This window comes from Astatotilapia calliptera, chromosome 7 (assembly GCF_964374335.1).
Source record: "Astatotilapia calliptera chromosome 7, fAstCal68.1, whole genome shotgun sequence".
Lineage (NCBI taxonomy): Eukaryota > Metazoa > Chordata > Actinopteri > Cichliformes > Cichlidae > Astatotilapia > Astatotilapia calliptera.
This window is the reverse complement of record NC_137428.1, coordinates 27,920,130-27,935,887: the sequence shown is the minus strand read 5'-3', so window position 1 is coordinate 27,935,887 and position 15,758 is coordinate 27,920,130. Positions and strand designations below refer to the sequence as shown.

General features: G+C 38.3%; 1 protein-coding gene across 1 annotated transcript in view; it reads right to left on the bottom strand.

Annotated features, from left to right (window-relative positions):
- The window catches only part of LOC113025860 (transmembrane protein 132C), a 180,073-nt gene that overhangs the window by 36,578 nt on the left and 127,737 nt on the right, over nt 1-15,758 (bottom strand). The window contains exon 5 of the mRNA XM_026174062.2: nt 4,406-4,595. Within this exon, the coding sequence (XP_026029847.2) occupies nt 4,406-4,595 (190 nt within the window). The remainder of the gene's footprint in view (nt 1-4,405; nt 4,596-15,758) is intronic.

Genomic DNA, 15,758 nt, shown 5'->3' with positions numbered 1-15,758 from the left:
AAATTTAAAAAGCAATTCTAGGCATTTTCAGCTGTTCAAAAAAACCCCTTGTAAGAACAACAAAAAAAAAAGGAAGAAAAAAAAAAGACAAGTTCTGCACTTCATGTTTGGCAGCCAGGAGGTACTGGGTGAGTGTGAGCATGCGTGTGCTTCTCTGTGGGAGTTAAGGCCAGAAGCACTCACGGAGAGATGAGAGTTCTCTTGAACAGGGGTGTCTGGCATTCTGTATCCAGACAAGTACTGCTAAGTGCCAGGAATGATTGGTGTCTACCTACACATACTGCCGCAAAGGTGATGGCTGATGTCATATATCCACCCATCCATCCATCCATCCATCCGTGCATCTATTTTTTACACATCCTATCGGGTTCGGTGTTTTGGAGGAGGCTGGAGCCTATCCCAGCTGTTATTGTTCCGAGAGGCGGGGTATACCCTGGACATGGCCATCTAAGGCGCAGTTTGCTCAGACAATGACTCGTCTACCTTTAATTTATTAGCTGGCACTTAACAAGCAATATGTGCTGTCAAAGCATGGGTGCCCTTTAGAGAGCAGAATTTGTTTTCGGAAGTCAGAGAGACAACTAACGTCTCAAAGACTGCACCAAGACAGTGTCCTACATATGAGGAGTGAGCAAAACGTTTTGAGAACTGGCTAAGAGTAATTCACATGATCTTCTCTTATATTGCTTAAATATTTTAAATGGGGCTGCTGTTTTTAGATCACTCTGTTGAAGTACCATTATGCGCCCTTGTAACGTAGTTGATCCTTCAGACTTTTTGTAAAGTGGGCCAACTTGCCAGTGGTGCAGGTAGTGTGTGAACACTGTGTCGGTGTGGCCACAAACACAATCACAATTTTTAACTAACTTACAGCACTAGTAAAGATAGCAAAGTACTGTTGTTCTAAGATTTACCTTCGTTATTGCAGTGCACTTTTACGTTATCCAAAAGTTCTAAATAAAAATTCATTTTCCTGTTGTGTGGGCTCTTAGTTCATTTTAGGTCTTCAGCCTTGGTGTATTTAGGCTTCTTAGCTAAATATTTTACTTCATTTATTTATTTATTTTTATTTTGTGTGTGTGTGTGTGTGTGTGTGTGTGTGTGGGGGGGGATTACAGAGGCATACTGTTAATGTTATTGTTTCTGTTTTTTGTCACACATATTGGTTTTGCTTTACTCCTTCAGTTTCCCCATTTCCTCTCACCTTCTCTGTTAACCGGTTTCTATCTTTTTTTTTGCCAATGTGTTATCTGTCTTAGAGTAACTTCCTGTTTTACTTTGAAGGTTATTTTCCTGTGTCTTCCTGCCTTTGTTTCTTCTCCTCACTTTCTTGATTATATTCCCACCTCACCTGAGCATGCCTTTGTCCCATTTCCCAGCCAGCCCTCTGTATATATCTATTTTTTTTTTTTAACAGATCATTTTTTCCTTCCCGTTTCCGTCGCCTGCATTCCCGAGATTCCTGCTGTTGCCCCTTTGCCACCCCATGCTTACTTTAACACTAATTGGCATTTAAATAATGTTTAAATAAGACTTTAACAGAAAATGTTTATTACTACTACTACTATTAATTTAATAACAGCTAACTAATTAGACCTATTGACAAATTGTTGAATCTTTAATAAGACACATTTTCTTCTTAAATCAAAGTTTGCACGCTGTCAGTACTTTCTGAAATCTTTATTACAATACATCTTTGCATTTTTTCCATATCTCTTTCAATTAGTTGTCCATTAAACTTTTTAGTATTACTATTATTTAATACAATATAATTGGAGTGTGCATTCTCTTTTATTAAGCCACTAAAAGTGGAGAAATGTAGCCAAAGCCTTAAAGCTGCTCTACTCGCCACAAACCATAAATCAGCAGTGCACCGCTGCCTCACAAAATGAGTATGATAAAACTTTATGAAGTGCTTGAAAGCATTTGATTTGTACATGGACATAATCAATGACAAAAATTAAAACTGCCCTATTCTCTCTTCATCACACAGAACGATTTTCCTCAAAAACAATTAAGAACAATTCATTATGTTTACAGTGTCATTATGATAATACAGTTAGCAATCATAAGCCACTTGCCAATTCATCCACATTTGGATTGTTAAAATCCAACTCAATTTAACTTCTCATTCTGCAAATTGAGAGCGGCGTTTAAAAGCTTCATGACGATTAGAAGTTAGTCCAAGCTTTGTTTTAAAAATAATAATTGGGTCTGGGTTTTTTCTTCAGGACTAATAAATGATGATTGCTTTGCCATACTTTCATATGGCAAATTATTATTCTTTATAAAGAGGCTAAATACTTTTATTTAAAGTCAGAATCAAAAAATGCACAATGGCCTTGCTAAGAAACTTGTAGACTTTAAGACTAAAAATGGGAAATGAAAATAAATGAAATACAGAGTGGCTCCTAATTAGACAATACCTTGTTGTTCACTGAACAGGACATGCTGCTTTTATCCCTTTTATCATTTATACATTATAAAAATGTTTTTAGTGTGGGAGAGCTGTAAACTCTTTAAAAAGAAACATGTTTTTTTTTAAAGTATTTCCACTGGACCTTGAATGTCATAGTAAACAAGTAAAAGAAACAGTTGCCAAGTAACTGCCAAAACTATCTTGTTACAAGACATGATTGAATGTGGGTGTTCATCTTGTACTATGTTTAGCTTTAAGTTGATCTCACAAATCTAATGGGGTTTGTGAGGTTTTCTTCATTACAGCTCTCTTTTTGCTCTTTAACTTTCCAGTGCATCCACATCTCAGCATTATTAAGATGCCGAGACATTTTCCATTGTGTTGGGTTTTATGATGTCAAACTCAAAATTAGTTTAATTTGTTGACATGGTTCTGTTCTGTCGTATGTAAAACCAGAAGAGCAACACTCCTGTGCAGAACAGAGGAGACGTCAGTGGAAAGCGGCTTGTAAAAGGGCAGCAGTAACTATAAACTAAAAAAGCACTGGCTATATGAGATTTGCCAGTTAGATTTGTAGAAAGGAATCAGCTGAGCCAACAGCTGATATTCTAGCCTGCCTGAATTAACACCAGCCTCAATGCAATGGCCGCCAAGTTGAAAGTTTATCTTATTAATAGCTACTTTGAGCTGCTCCCTGCTCCCATTCACAAGGGGTTGCCACAGCGGGTAGCTCCGCATTGATTTGGCAGAGTTTTACACCAGATGCCCTTCCTGATACAACCCCAAAGGGACTGTTTCTCCTTTCGGGATGAAACTGGTGATCTTGATAGTTGAATGCATAAACCACTACATTATAGAGAGTTATGTTATTAATATAATATTACTTTTTGGGTGGAAATAAGTTCAAAAGCTACTAGACATCTAATATAATCTCTTGCTTTTGCTTTCAGACTACCACTTAACCAATTTAAGGCTGTGGGGTAGAAGTAGGGGGAATCTATCCCTGATTTCACAGGCACTCCACCAGTCTGTCACAGGACTAACACACTGAGACAGGTAACCTTTCACACTCACAATTTAGATTCAGCAGTAAACCTAGGAGTACCCCACCCTGGATTCTAACTCAAGACCTTCTTGATCATCCTTCTTAATCATGTTTTAGTCTTGTTCTCTGCAATTGCAAAACAGGCTTTGTTGGATATAGGTCACCTTGTTTCAACAAGCACTTCATTGATGCATTTTTAAAAAAATGCGGTCTCATCTGCTTAAGACAACTGTCCTGCTGCATGGGTCACATTTAGCTCAAGTTTCCACCATTGTGTAGGATTATATATCACCTGCTACCCTTGTTTGAGCTCTTCACATGCCAAAGTGTGTTCTGTTTCTACCAGGTAAGGTCTGCCCCAGATTCTGTTTATCTTATGTGTCTCGATAAATCTTTTGTTTTCTTCTCAGTATGTCAGTGTCCAAGAGCTAAAGTTGGTCTGACCGAATCTGTTGATGTGCTTTTTTTGAGGCATTTTAGTCTCATGTAGACTTCTGCACTGGAAGTTGAATACACAGACGACTAGTATAAAAAGCATCACCAGGATGCCACAACCCTTATACATATAATATATGCATTATTTATCCTTTCCTAATTTCATCAGTCAGTTTCATCTGTCCCCTGTCAACCCCAAATGACCCAGGTATGCTGTTTTTTTTCTCCCGTTGTTTGGTAGGAGCAACTCAAATCGCTCTTTTGATGTTGAAGGTTGCTGACGACTGGTTTGGGGTAAAGTATCAGACACAAAGTAGTAAAACAGTTTATAACATTGGAAGTAACAACTTTGCAAACTTACTGTGGCTCTAACTATCTGTGATAACACACTCAAAAAACAAATGCATGTAGTGTTGATGGGTTATTTTAAGTTAGCCTAACACTGAACTTAGACACATATTCCCTTACGCACACATGCTTCCAATTTCCAACCAGTCACTCCTCACCATGGCCAGTGGCACGATGCCACCCAGGTCCTGCGGTGCCAGACGGATGAGAGTCTGCACTTCACTGGTCAGGGTGCGCGTGAGCGGATACTCGACCTGCCATGCCACCTCCCTGCTCCCCTGAGTTACCATCAGCCCATTTACCTCCAAGTCTACTTGTAGCACTCGCTGGTAGCCCACTGCCTCCATTCTGCAGAGAAAGGATAAAAATTTGTATGTCAGGAGTGGATTTTGATAAAAGGTTAAATAAAAGGTTGGAGTCAAAAGGGATAAGAAGGTAGCAGGGAAAATAAGGTAAAGCAAGGAAAAAAGAAGCAAACACAAGAACTTGAAATAATGTAAACACACAGGAATGATGGAAGGATTAACAGGAGGGGAAATAAAACATCGGTCAGCCCATTCAGGGAAAACTACCTAAAAAGAAGAATTACACTTTACATTTTAATCACCTATTTAAAAAGTTATGTAGCACAAACACTTTGATGGTACCATTAAACCATTAAAATTCCATGAACCACGATGTGTGCAAAAAATAAATAAATAAATCGTTGCAATATGAAGTCTGTCTTGCAGACTGCCAGGGCCATGCAAATTATTTTCCAGCATCCGATGGAGATGCAAACAAAGCAGAAAAACAATGAATGTCAAAGAACACCCATCAAACTTATTTGATTTGCTGAATGCTTGCCTTGATCAAGCTGCTGCCTTTCACCTCTCTTTGTCGCAGCTAAAAATCAATGCCGCACCATTTTCTGAACAACCTGAGACTGATATACAGAGCACGCACTGTCTTGAATAATACAGTTTACCAGATCGGAAGTCTGGAAGTGACTCACAGAGGTAAGTGCTGAGGTTGTGAGAGTCTGCTACTTTAAATCACAGCGACAACAAAAGCTAAAAACAACTCAGATGCTTCCTATAATTTAAAAAAAAGAAGATAATAGGCATGAAAATTCAAGATGTTGTTAGCTTTGCATCTGTTTATAATGAGTACTATCCTAATTATATCTCTAGCCTAAAAAGTAGGTTTGCTTTTTCTGTGTCGCAATCAATACAAGGCTGGATAGAGTCCAAACTGAGGTTCAGGAGGTTTTGAGGGATAAGATCCAAGGTTTTTCTTGAACATATTTTGGCCAAGTCTGCAGTTAAATATCCCCAAACTCTCCCTTATGTTCACAGTTCAGACGCTAGCCCCATTTCAAAGTGCAGATTTAAGGATCCACTCCGGTTTAAAAAAAATAAAAAGAAAGAAATGCAAGGGAGGACAGTTTTGAAAACTGAAATCAGTGTGGATGAAAACTGCTTAAATAGCAATTCTAGGTCAGGCAGAAAAGCCTCTCAGTTTCAGTGGGTAATATTCTGAATTATACAAAAACATGCTTTCAAATAACCATTGAGAAGGTTTGGCTCTGGATGATCACAGAGGAGCACTGCTGTGAATCTGACCCCACAATGAGAAATATTAAGGTGCAGTTCCGTTTGAACAAAGCAGAATTTCACGGGTGAGTAGCATTGTGCCAAAGGTAGGGGTTGTTCTTTGTACTGTACTAACATTCACAAAGTTAAAAGTCATGAGATTTTTACACAAAGGATCTGCCTTCCCTTCTTTTATCCCCAATTTTTTTTAAAAACAAAAAACAAACAAATAAGACAAATACTTTTTTGCTGCATTGCTCTATTTTGTACACCCATTTAAATACAGGTTTTGAAATTCAAAGAGAAAAATGTATCAAAAATGTGCCACACTTTGGTGCCAGTATGGTTCACCAGGTTAATCCATATGCTGTAAGGCTACTGCAGAGACCTGGGTTCGAATCTGCCCTCAGGCCTTTTACTGTCTGCCGTCCCCTCCCTATTCCCATATGGAAAAGATATATATAAATCTTATAAAGTTTGTATCTGTCTTGTGTGAAACTTGTATGAAAAGCATACAAGAGTGAAAACACATATAAGATCCCTTGAAAAATTATATAATGACACTTGTATGTTTTGGATACTTCCTAAAACAATATATGAAAGTAATTAGAAAGTGGCCACTTTCATGAGTAAATCATATAAGTTTTTACTATTTCTTTTCCATATGGGTTGTTTTCTACTCGCCTTTACAGAAGTTTACAGGCTTCCAAACTCGTATAAAGTTGTTTTGAAATTGCACAATAAAAATATATATCAACTGAAGAAGAACGGATAAGATCTGAATGCTTTGTTAATCTTGTCATATATTGGCGACCTGTCTATTGTGTAACCCTTCTTTTGTCCAGTATCAGCTTGAATAGGCTCCACTCTACGGATCGGTGGATAGCTGCAATTTGGTCTGTTTGAAAGCAGTATACAATTTATGAAGTGTCTGTTGTGATGCACAAGATCATGGGAAATGCTGGTAAATTTGAAAGCAAACGTAGGTAAGATCTGCTATTAGCATACTATCCCCACTCTCTCAGTAGTGTTCAACCTAGCTAGAGAGCAGCTTTGATGGCAAAGATCCTACAACAGGTGGCCCTGAAATGTATTAATAGCAATAACATGGGACAGGGTTAGACACAAAAGATGGATCGTGCACAATGCCTGCCATGCTGGGCTGTTTTGTCTGAATACAGAATAAAAGCGTTTTGCTTTTTGAAATAAATAATCAGGATGCAGATGGCAGAAAAATGGATATTTGTAGAAGTTTCTGTGCAAGATGCAACAATCACAAACCAATTTTTGTACCTGACAGAGCTGGGTAAATGGCCCAAGCAAGGCAAAAAGACACCCAACTAACTAAATCATGTTGGAGTCTGATAGCATTCTTTTTGTGGCAACATCAGTTAAATATATCCATCACTTTCACGTTTTGGTAAGCCAGGCAGAAAGAATCCGTTAAATGCAGGAAGGCCTTTTAAATCCTTAAGTTATTTAGGAAAGACGTGCATACTAGCTATGTCCTTATTAATATATTGGTACAAAGTCTGTATGGCAAACAAATTCTAATGTTAAGTAAAGAACTGATAAAAGGAAACGTTTAAACCAAGTGTGCATAAATAATAAAATGTAACAGGGTTCTGAAACAATCCACAACTCATCAGAAATACCCAGTTTTTCCATTAAAAGTAGTGCAGAAAAGAACTCGAATTTATGCGATCTAGTTATTAACTCACACATTTGATCTCAGTGCTGCTCCTTTGCAAGTTGTGGCAAGTTGGAAAGATGAACTAACACTCATCTGTTTTGGTTTTCCACGGAATAGGATTTGAGAACAGTTGGAAAATATTGTCAGTAAATTTTGTAATGTATTCAGTGTAAAGTAAGGCCAATGTACCCCGCTTTGTACAAAAGATGGGGAGAAGGAAATACATTCTCCTTGAATTAATTACCCCATCTCTATCACATCTTTCTACTTATATTACTCTCTGTGTTGAAATTCTACACAGTTCAATCAGCATTTTTGAGGTTGGATCTGTGCCACTGGAAAAACTCTAAAAACTAAAATGAGGGATTAATAAAAAATAATAAAATCAAACGATTTGCCAAATATTACATTAGAATAAAAGAGTTGTGTTGATACTATATGAATAAAAAAAACATGCTTTCATGTAGGGCACACTTAAGCAATTTCTTGACCATTTTTTGCCCTTTGATTTCCCTTTTAAAGTAAAAACATCAAAAGCAAAAGAGAGGAACTGATGAGCGCAAACATCCCACATAACGCCATGCTGTAGATTTTAGTTCTATTTGGTTAGCTGTATTAACAGATTTGTTGAAAATCCTTACTTCTGTCTGCGGACAGAGTATCAGTCATTTGTTGGAGCTTATTCAAGCCCATCCATTACCTCTTTTTCTTTTCAGTTTCTTTCAGAGACAAAAATTTGGAGTGCCACAAAGCCACAGTATCCTCTACTGCCTGGCAGCATCCTGGGCTCAGCGGTAGTGACTGTAGTGATTATGTGATTTACGCTTTATGGTGTATAATTACATCCAAATCAATTATCGGTAACAGACAGTTTTGCTTTACAATGTAGCTGCAAGCAGTCAGAGCTTCAGTGCTGAACACAAAACGACACCCCCGCTTCTCCAGCCTGTTCCTCTTTGTGTTGGTTCTACAAGGTGGGTTTTTTCCCCTAATATTCTTCTCATCATCCCTTCTTCATCTTTAATTTATTCCTCTTGCTGACCCGCAGTGTGGTGTTACTCTCAATAGAGGGCAGTGCTCTCTCTCTCTCCCCCCTCACCCCTTCATCCACCATGTGTTTGGGATGATGAATGTCTGCAGCGCACCAGCTGGAGAGGTCAGGCCGCTTCTCTGTGTCTCATTAGAAACATAACTGCACCGTGTGCCCTTTTCTCACTGCGATTACCATACAATTTAATACACTCATACACTCACTGGCAACTATCACTGCTCTTGCCCTGAATTGTGCATGCGGATAAGAGCAAGAGGTTGACACGGAGATAGAAACAAAAAAAACACAGAGCAGAAACAGGGTTAGAAGGGCTCAGATAAAAGCAAAATGTCTACAAGGATCACAAAACTGGCTCTGCCACTATAAAAGCGAGTAGTGACAATGCCCTGGTATCATAGTGGGTTTGTTGTGGCAAAATGAGGTAGAAAATCGCTCATGTCAATTTGAGAAGGCTTTTGAGGCATCTCCATTTGTCAGTCCTATTGTTGGATGTAAAAGCACAAACAGAACAAGGTAAAGGAATCCACTTAGATGAAAAAAAAAGAAGCTCACACTTTCAATTCTGTAAGATACATTTCAAACACATCCTTGTAGCAACAAAAGGACTCTGTCAAAAAAAAAGTATAACTGGGAAAAAAAAATGACAAGAATGAAATTCCTTTTGTTCGTAAATAGGAAAATAAAAGTGGAGCTAAGGAACACAAAAGCCCTGTTAACCATACAGTCATGTTTTCCTCTTTTCACTCTGTGGATATCTGTCTTGGAAAAAAAAAGAAAATCAGTGAAAGAAAAGTCTGCTGTCTCTTCTGGAGACCTGAGGGGGTTCGTTTCATGCACAGCAGTGATTTGGTTAGCACTGACAACAATGATACATCAAAGACCTGAATCTGTTTCAACACCGCAAATTGACAGTGAGTCCAGCAATGGAAGGAGAGATTGTGTGTGTCTTTATGTATTAGATTGTTATGTAAAACACCTTCTTCCAGGTAAATGTGAATATATAATTTTTCTTTTACTCATATGTGAGCAAAAAGAAAGCAGGACTTTTGCAGCCGGTGTGGAGATATGCTCTGCTATGGCTGTGGCACTTTTTGTGTAGTCAGATTTCAATGATAGATTTCCTTTCAAACTTGGTTTTGTTTGTTTGATGTGCTGTAGATAGGCCGCTTGTTTTTGTGACCCAGCACACATGATTTCCTGTGTGTTTGTCTACTGGGTCATACTAACAAGAGAACGGGACATCTGCATGAAAATGCATTCCAAGATGGACATGATAGACCTTTTGGCAGCAGGAAAAAAATGACCAGATGGAGGTATTGTATGGAGAACAGTGGGTACAGTTGTCTTGGCCATAACTGAATCCTGACTTGTGAGACCAGCGTTAATTTAAAAATGTGATGATGGGTAGGATGAAAACCCCCCAGCTGTCCATCTATTCTTGCATGAATCTTGCTTGGATTTCTCTCTGTTAGTAGTCAGATTTTCAGTTATAAATTAAAAGTAAGGTCTAAATTCAGAGAAGGCACTTCAATCAACTCAGTCACTAGCTTTATTTCTTGAAAATACCTTCTGGAGATTTTTCGAAATGTCCTCTGCGCCTGTCATGAAGGCTTTGTGGTGTGGAAATGGAAAACTAAATGCTAGTTTCTCCTGGTTACTGGAGTGTGTTAGCTGGGTCACATGGACCTCACAGGCACAAGGTGGATAAAAGTCACAGCGACAAGGTTTTATTATTCAATATAAAGCAACATCAAATGAATAATTTGGCATTATGGGAACAATGTGTAACCAAACAAAATGTGACAGAGGCATATTTTATGAGGAGTCACGTACTGGAGCTATTTCTTGGTAATGGCCAGTAGGGTGCCGTGGCTTCCTGTAATTTGCTGGTTGCCCGACTGTGACAAAGTCCAGGAAGTGGCAGCTGCAAGTGAGAAATAACGTGTATGTAACAAATATTTTTAATCTCTCTTTTCCGACACAGATTAGATAAATGAGCGTCAATAGGGAGCTAAACAAGAGCCACAAGGCTCATGTTTGCTCTTCAGATGGAGAGGGTATTAAGTGGAGCGCCAAACAATGCTGTATTATTCCATTAATGCAGTCCTTATCATGCTAAGAACTGTATCCCTCCCTGCTTTCTAAATGTCTTGGTGCACTGACATGAACGATTTACTTTTGCAGCTGTTTTAATTATTTGTAGTTCAATTACTCTCCAGCTGTGTGGCTGACTGTTCTCTGTGTCGGAGTCTAGATGTCTCTCAAACTGAAATACATTTTGATTCTAATTGGTTTGAAGACTTCAAGGGAAATCAGATAATAGCTCCAATGAATAAAAGCTGGTTTCAACAGGAGCTCCATCTGCTTCTTACTGTGACGCAGCTATAAAGGCCGTAGCATATTAATAGTAGAGACTACCTCTGACTCTACTAGTTCACCTGAAGCTAACCTAAATGTGTGTGTAATGAGGTCATTTAGCCTGATGTATTTGGGCGTCATTAGACTATTGGGATTAACTCAGGATCTGGTGGCGGAGATACCAGAAATTTTGTGTGCTGATGGCGTGTGTGCTTCCTAGGGGGGTTCAAGCTCCTCTCTAATGAGTTTCACTTCTAATATTTGCCTTTTCACTCTGATTATCTTATTGAAATGTTAACTTGCTAACAACATGCCTTCTGTAAAGACTGAAAGGCAACAGTAGGTCACTGTTTGGAGAACTGCTGAGTTATTTAGAAAGGACAGGGGAGTGTAAACCGGGTTTAAGTGTCAAAATATAGCTCAAATTTGGAAATGGCATTATTAATTGCCTTAAAAAGGGCCAGCTTTCTTAATAGATGACAGCTCACTGAGCCAGGTTACAGCCAGTAATAAATGTATGGAGCTCACAGAAAATCCACTCTAAAATCCCAAACTCATAGTGTCTGGGGAGCTAGTGGCTTCCCATACAGTGATGTCTGTTTCATCTGGTATCACTTAAACTCATCAAGTTTAAAGAGTGATAAAGACTGGCATATGACAGACAGATAATGAAAGAGATCATAAAATGAAACCATGTCAAGAGGCAGATGAAACGTAGAATAACCAATTTATGTATGTGGGAGATTTCCCTCAGGATCTATCAAACACTCCACGTCAGCCCTGTCCTTGTCAGTACAGATTAGCTTGCTCTCACAGTAGGACTGCAGACTGTGGATTGGGTGGGGACTAAAGGGAGGGGGGGGGGGGGGGGTGAGAGAAGAAGAAAAACTGAAAGAGAAATATTGGAGTCCCTCTCCAAAATTGCCTTTTTGGTTCGTCTCATCTTCAATATTTTCTGAAATAACCCCCCTCTGTTTTGGTCTTTTGTTGCCTCGCATGCCTATTCCTTCACTGACCTCTGTTCTTCCTTTTCATCCTCTCTTTTTTTCCCCTCTCTAGCTCATCTTTGCTGTCTCAACTCTCTCCTTCTGCATTTCTTCATATATTTTTTTTCCCCAAATGTTGTGTGAAATGAAACAGATGTGGCTCCACGCATCAGCCAATCAAAAGGCACTGTTGCCACTCTACACCATATTGTAACAAAAGGCAATCAGACCCTAAAAACGCAGTCGGGGAAACAGAGACGTGTCTTGGAAAATTGAAAATATTAACGTAGTGTAAAAAACCAAAAAAAAAAACCCTCAAGCTCATCTTCTAAGAATTTAATATGAACCCAATAACCAGAAAGCCTTATTAACGCTTTTAAACTTGTGTGTACCCACAGCCATGTCCTTCTCTACTATATAAATGTGATTTTAGTCTGTTAGGTGGTCACCAGGCAATGTGACTGCATGATAATAAATAATATATATCTTTATATTATAGTTTGTTGATATGAATTTAATGTCATTGGTGTGAAATGAATTGATACAATGCTCTTATAGGTTTTATAGGCACATACATGCTAAAAATGGGTAATTTGAGAATATTTGAAGAAGGCTGCTAGGCAACATGATGACAACCTAGGATCTGGCATAGATGAGAACCTTAAGGAGCCTAAGATGTACCTGTGTCAAATTTGGTTGCTCGACTCAGGATTATGTAGGAGGAATTTGAGGATAAGCAGACAGACAGAAAGTTGGTGCATTACAATAAGACACCAGTGATGGTATTCAGTGTTGTAGTGTTTAAAACTCCCGCATTGACCTCCTGATTACACAGCAATGATGGTGCCTACATTTAAAGGGAAACATATTTTGAACCCTTTCATTAAAATCTAAACATCAAACAGAAAACGTAATGCTTCTTTATATTGATGCCTTTGCAAACTAATTGTAATATTAACCTCCTGAGACCTCCTCTTTGATATTTGGGCATATTGGGGCCCGATGAATGTAAAAACAAAGAATTACCAGATTTTTTTTTTTTACCTTATTTTTGTTTTTAAGAGAAATAAGAGCCACATCTGAGGATATTCGTTTACATTTTTGATAGAACAGTAGCAGTATAATGTCCTTGTAAGTGGATATCAGGCCCTTGCAGAGCAAAATTGAGTATTTTGGGCTAAATAACCCAAAATGTGATGCCGACATATGTGGACGCCAGGTCCTAGGAGGTTAACTAAATGTGGGTTTTTTTTATTTTTTAGAACCATAGCCTTTATTGATTTTTTTCTGAAAAAACATTTCTAATTTGTTTTTCCTGCAGTACGTCCTTCTAATTACTTATAAAACAGTTTATTTCCCATTTTGTTTCACCAGTTGGAACTAAAGAAAAATGTCAACATCCACTGAATGGATGGCCATGAAAATTTGCACAAGCATTTGTGATTTGTGTAAAAGATCTTGAGCCACCTGACATTTCTGTATATTTTACTTCCTTTGAATTTTATAAAAATTATATGTTAATTCTTAAGAAGTTGGCAACATGCTGGTGCAGTGTGTCTTTAGCACACATGAGGAAACATGAGGAAGCTGGACAAGTTATAGACAAAACAAGATGAAAGGTGATGATGTTGATAATGTCAATCTACTGTTCACCCAAGCCTGATCAGAAATGATCTTAGTGGGAGGGGGAGGGTGGCGGGATAGAGGTACAACAGTGTCGTATGGAGGTTCTGCCGTGATTTGGGAATGCATCTCAGCCACTGGTGTTGGGAATCTTGTAGAAAGTGATGGAAGATTGTGATTCAATATCCAATACCATCTAGAAAGAATTTACAAAAGAATCTGTTGGCTACTGCTTTATTTTTAGCATGAAAATGCAGTAAAAGCATAGCTGGATAGAAAAACACAATAGAGCACTACCAGTCATGGATTGGCCACCCCAGAGTCCGGACCTCAAAAATATTGAAGCAGTGAGGGATCATCTTAAAATGGAACAAAAGACATTCATCATCCAAAGAAGAGCTTTGAATGTTCTTCAATAAGCCTGGACAATTATTCTCGAGGACTACTTAAATAAATAATAAGAAAGCTTTCTTAAGGTCCTACTGAGAAATATTTTCTAGCAAATTATAAAGGAATGAGAGGTGACTCAAACCAAAAGCAGGTTCTGCTTTTTTTTTTTTTTTTTAAATTTACTTGGCAAACTAATGACACACCCATTGCCCTGTACCTTGTGTTTAGAGCCAATTAGCAAATACAAGTTAATCCATTAAACTGTCCTGATCGACCCTGTCTCAACTGAATGTTAGATGCGCCATTGTCAGCACACAGCCCGTTGATGTTAACATTTGTCTTTCAAAAGCAACACTATTTCTAGGTACAGTTTTTCAGATCAGAAGCAAAAGATGAAACATATTGATTTTTAAGTATTTATCCAAAACAATATTCAAATCTTAATCATAACTAACTGGTTTAGTAGAATACACATGAGGTATAGATGAAAGATTTGTACACCTAACCATCCAGCAAATCCCATTTACATATTTTAGCAAACTCTTTTCAACTTAAATTGTTTTTCTACAAATAAATGCAGTTTCTGTAAAGCTTTTAACATTGTCCTTTGAGACACCTACAAGTGTAGCATACAAGATTAAAGAAATTTGTGAAAGCTGGGGAAGTAGCATATTGAAGTACAGCAGTTTTTTTTTTTTAATCAAATTCATTTTTATTCAGTTTATCAGATTATCAAAGGCCACACAGTGCCAGACTGGAAGATACCAGCTTTCATCGTCTTGTAACTATTGGCCACTAAACCGCTCCCAAGGACCAGCTGGTGGTTGTAAGCCATGCTGAACACAGTGAAAATGATACAACGCAATCAATCAGTGTATAAACACCATCTTCGCTCCCTTTATTGATTTCAGAAAGCTGTAGCAGTGTTGGTAAAAATCTCCAGAGGGCCATGGTGCTCATCCTCTTATCCTGGACAATGAGATCAACTCAGCGTGACTGCCTAATCTCCCCCTTGGAGCTTAAACTCTCCACCAGAAATGGCACTTCCCCTTTTCCTTGTTACTCACACATATACACACACAGATGACAAGAATTAGATTAACTTGTCCTTTTCATTATTTGCCCCTGAGTTGGTCCTTCATACTTTTAAGGCTTGTGAGAAGCATGATTTGAGGCTTTGTGCACTGTGGCCTGAAAGGCATCACATTTAAACAGTGTTCTTGTGTACTTTTGTCTTTTCATCTTGCTTTTCTGATTTTGGCTTACCGCTCCAGCCACTTCGTACATTGCCTCTCTTCTTTTTTCCCCTGTTTTGAGTCACTTTATCTCTCAGTGGGCTATAACGATGTGAGAACAGAGGGAATCTAGCATGTAATCACAAGCTTCCTCCCATTTCACTTCTCTTTCCTCTTCTGATCTTAGAACTTCAGTAGTTATATTTGGCTGTAATGTTTATATACAATCAAATGGAGCATCTAATGCTGAAAAACCTCCTCTAACTTTAGAGTTTACTACAGTGCAAAAATGGTTCGCCAAAGTTTGCGGCAGGCAATTTACTGCATCACATAACGCTGAAAGTAAGTATAACTGTAATACTGCAGGTGTCTATGAGTGGTCATTAATGTGAGTAATGAGTGTGTAATTTGCACAGATGTGTTTTCCAAAGTTGTGATCACGATGCCAAAAATGTGACAGTTCATGTTTAAACTTAGATTAGTTCTGTTAAATAATATTTTTTAGTTTTTATGTTCAGAAATCAGCAATAACTGCAGGCTGTATGCATCACTTTCTGCCTTATGACTCAACTTGAACAATCTCCAGTTCGTGTCATTGCCC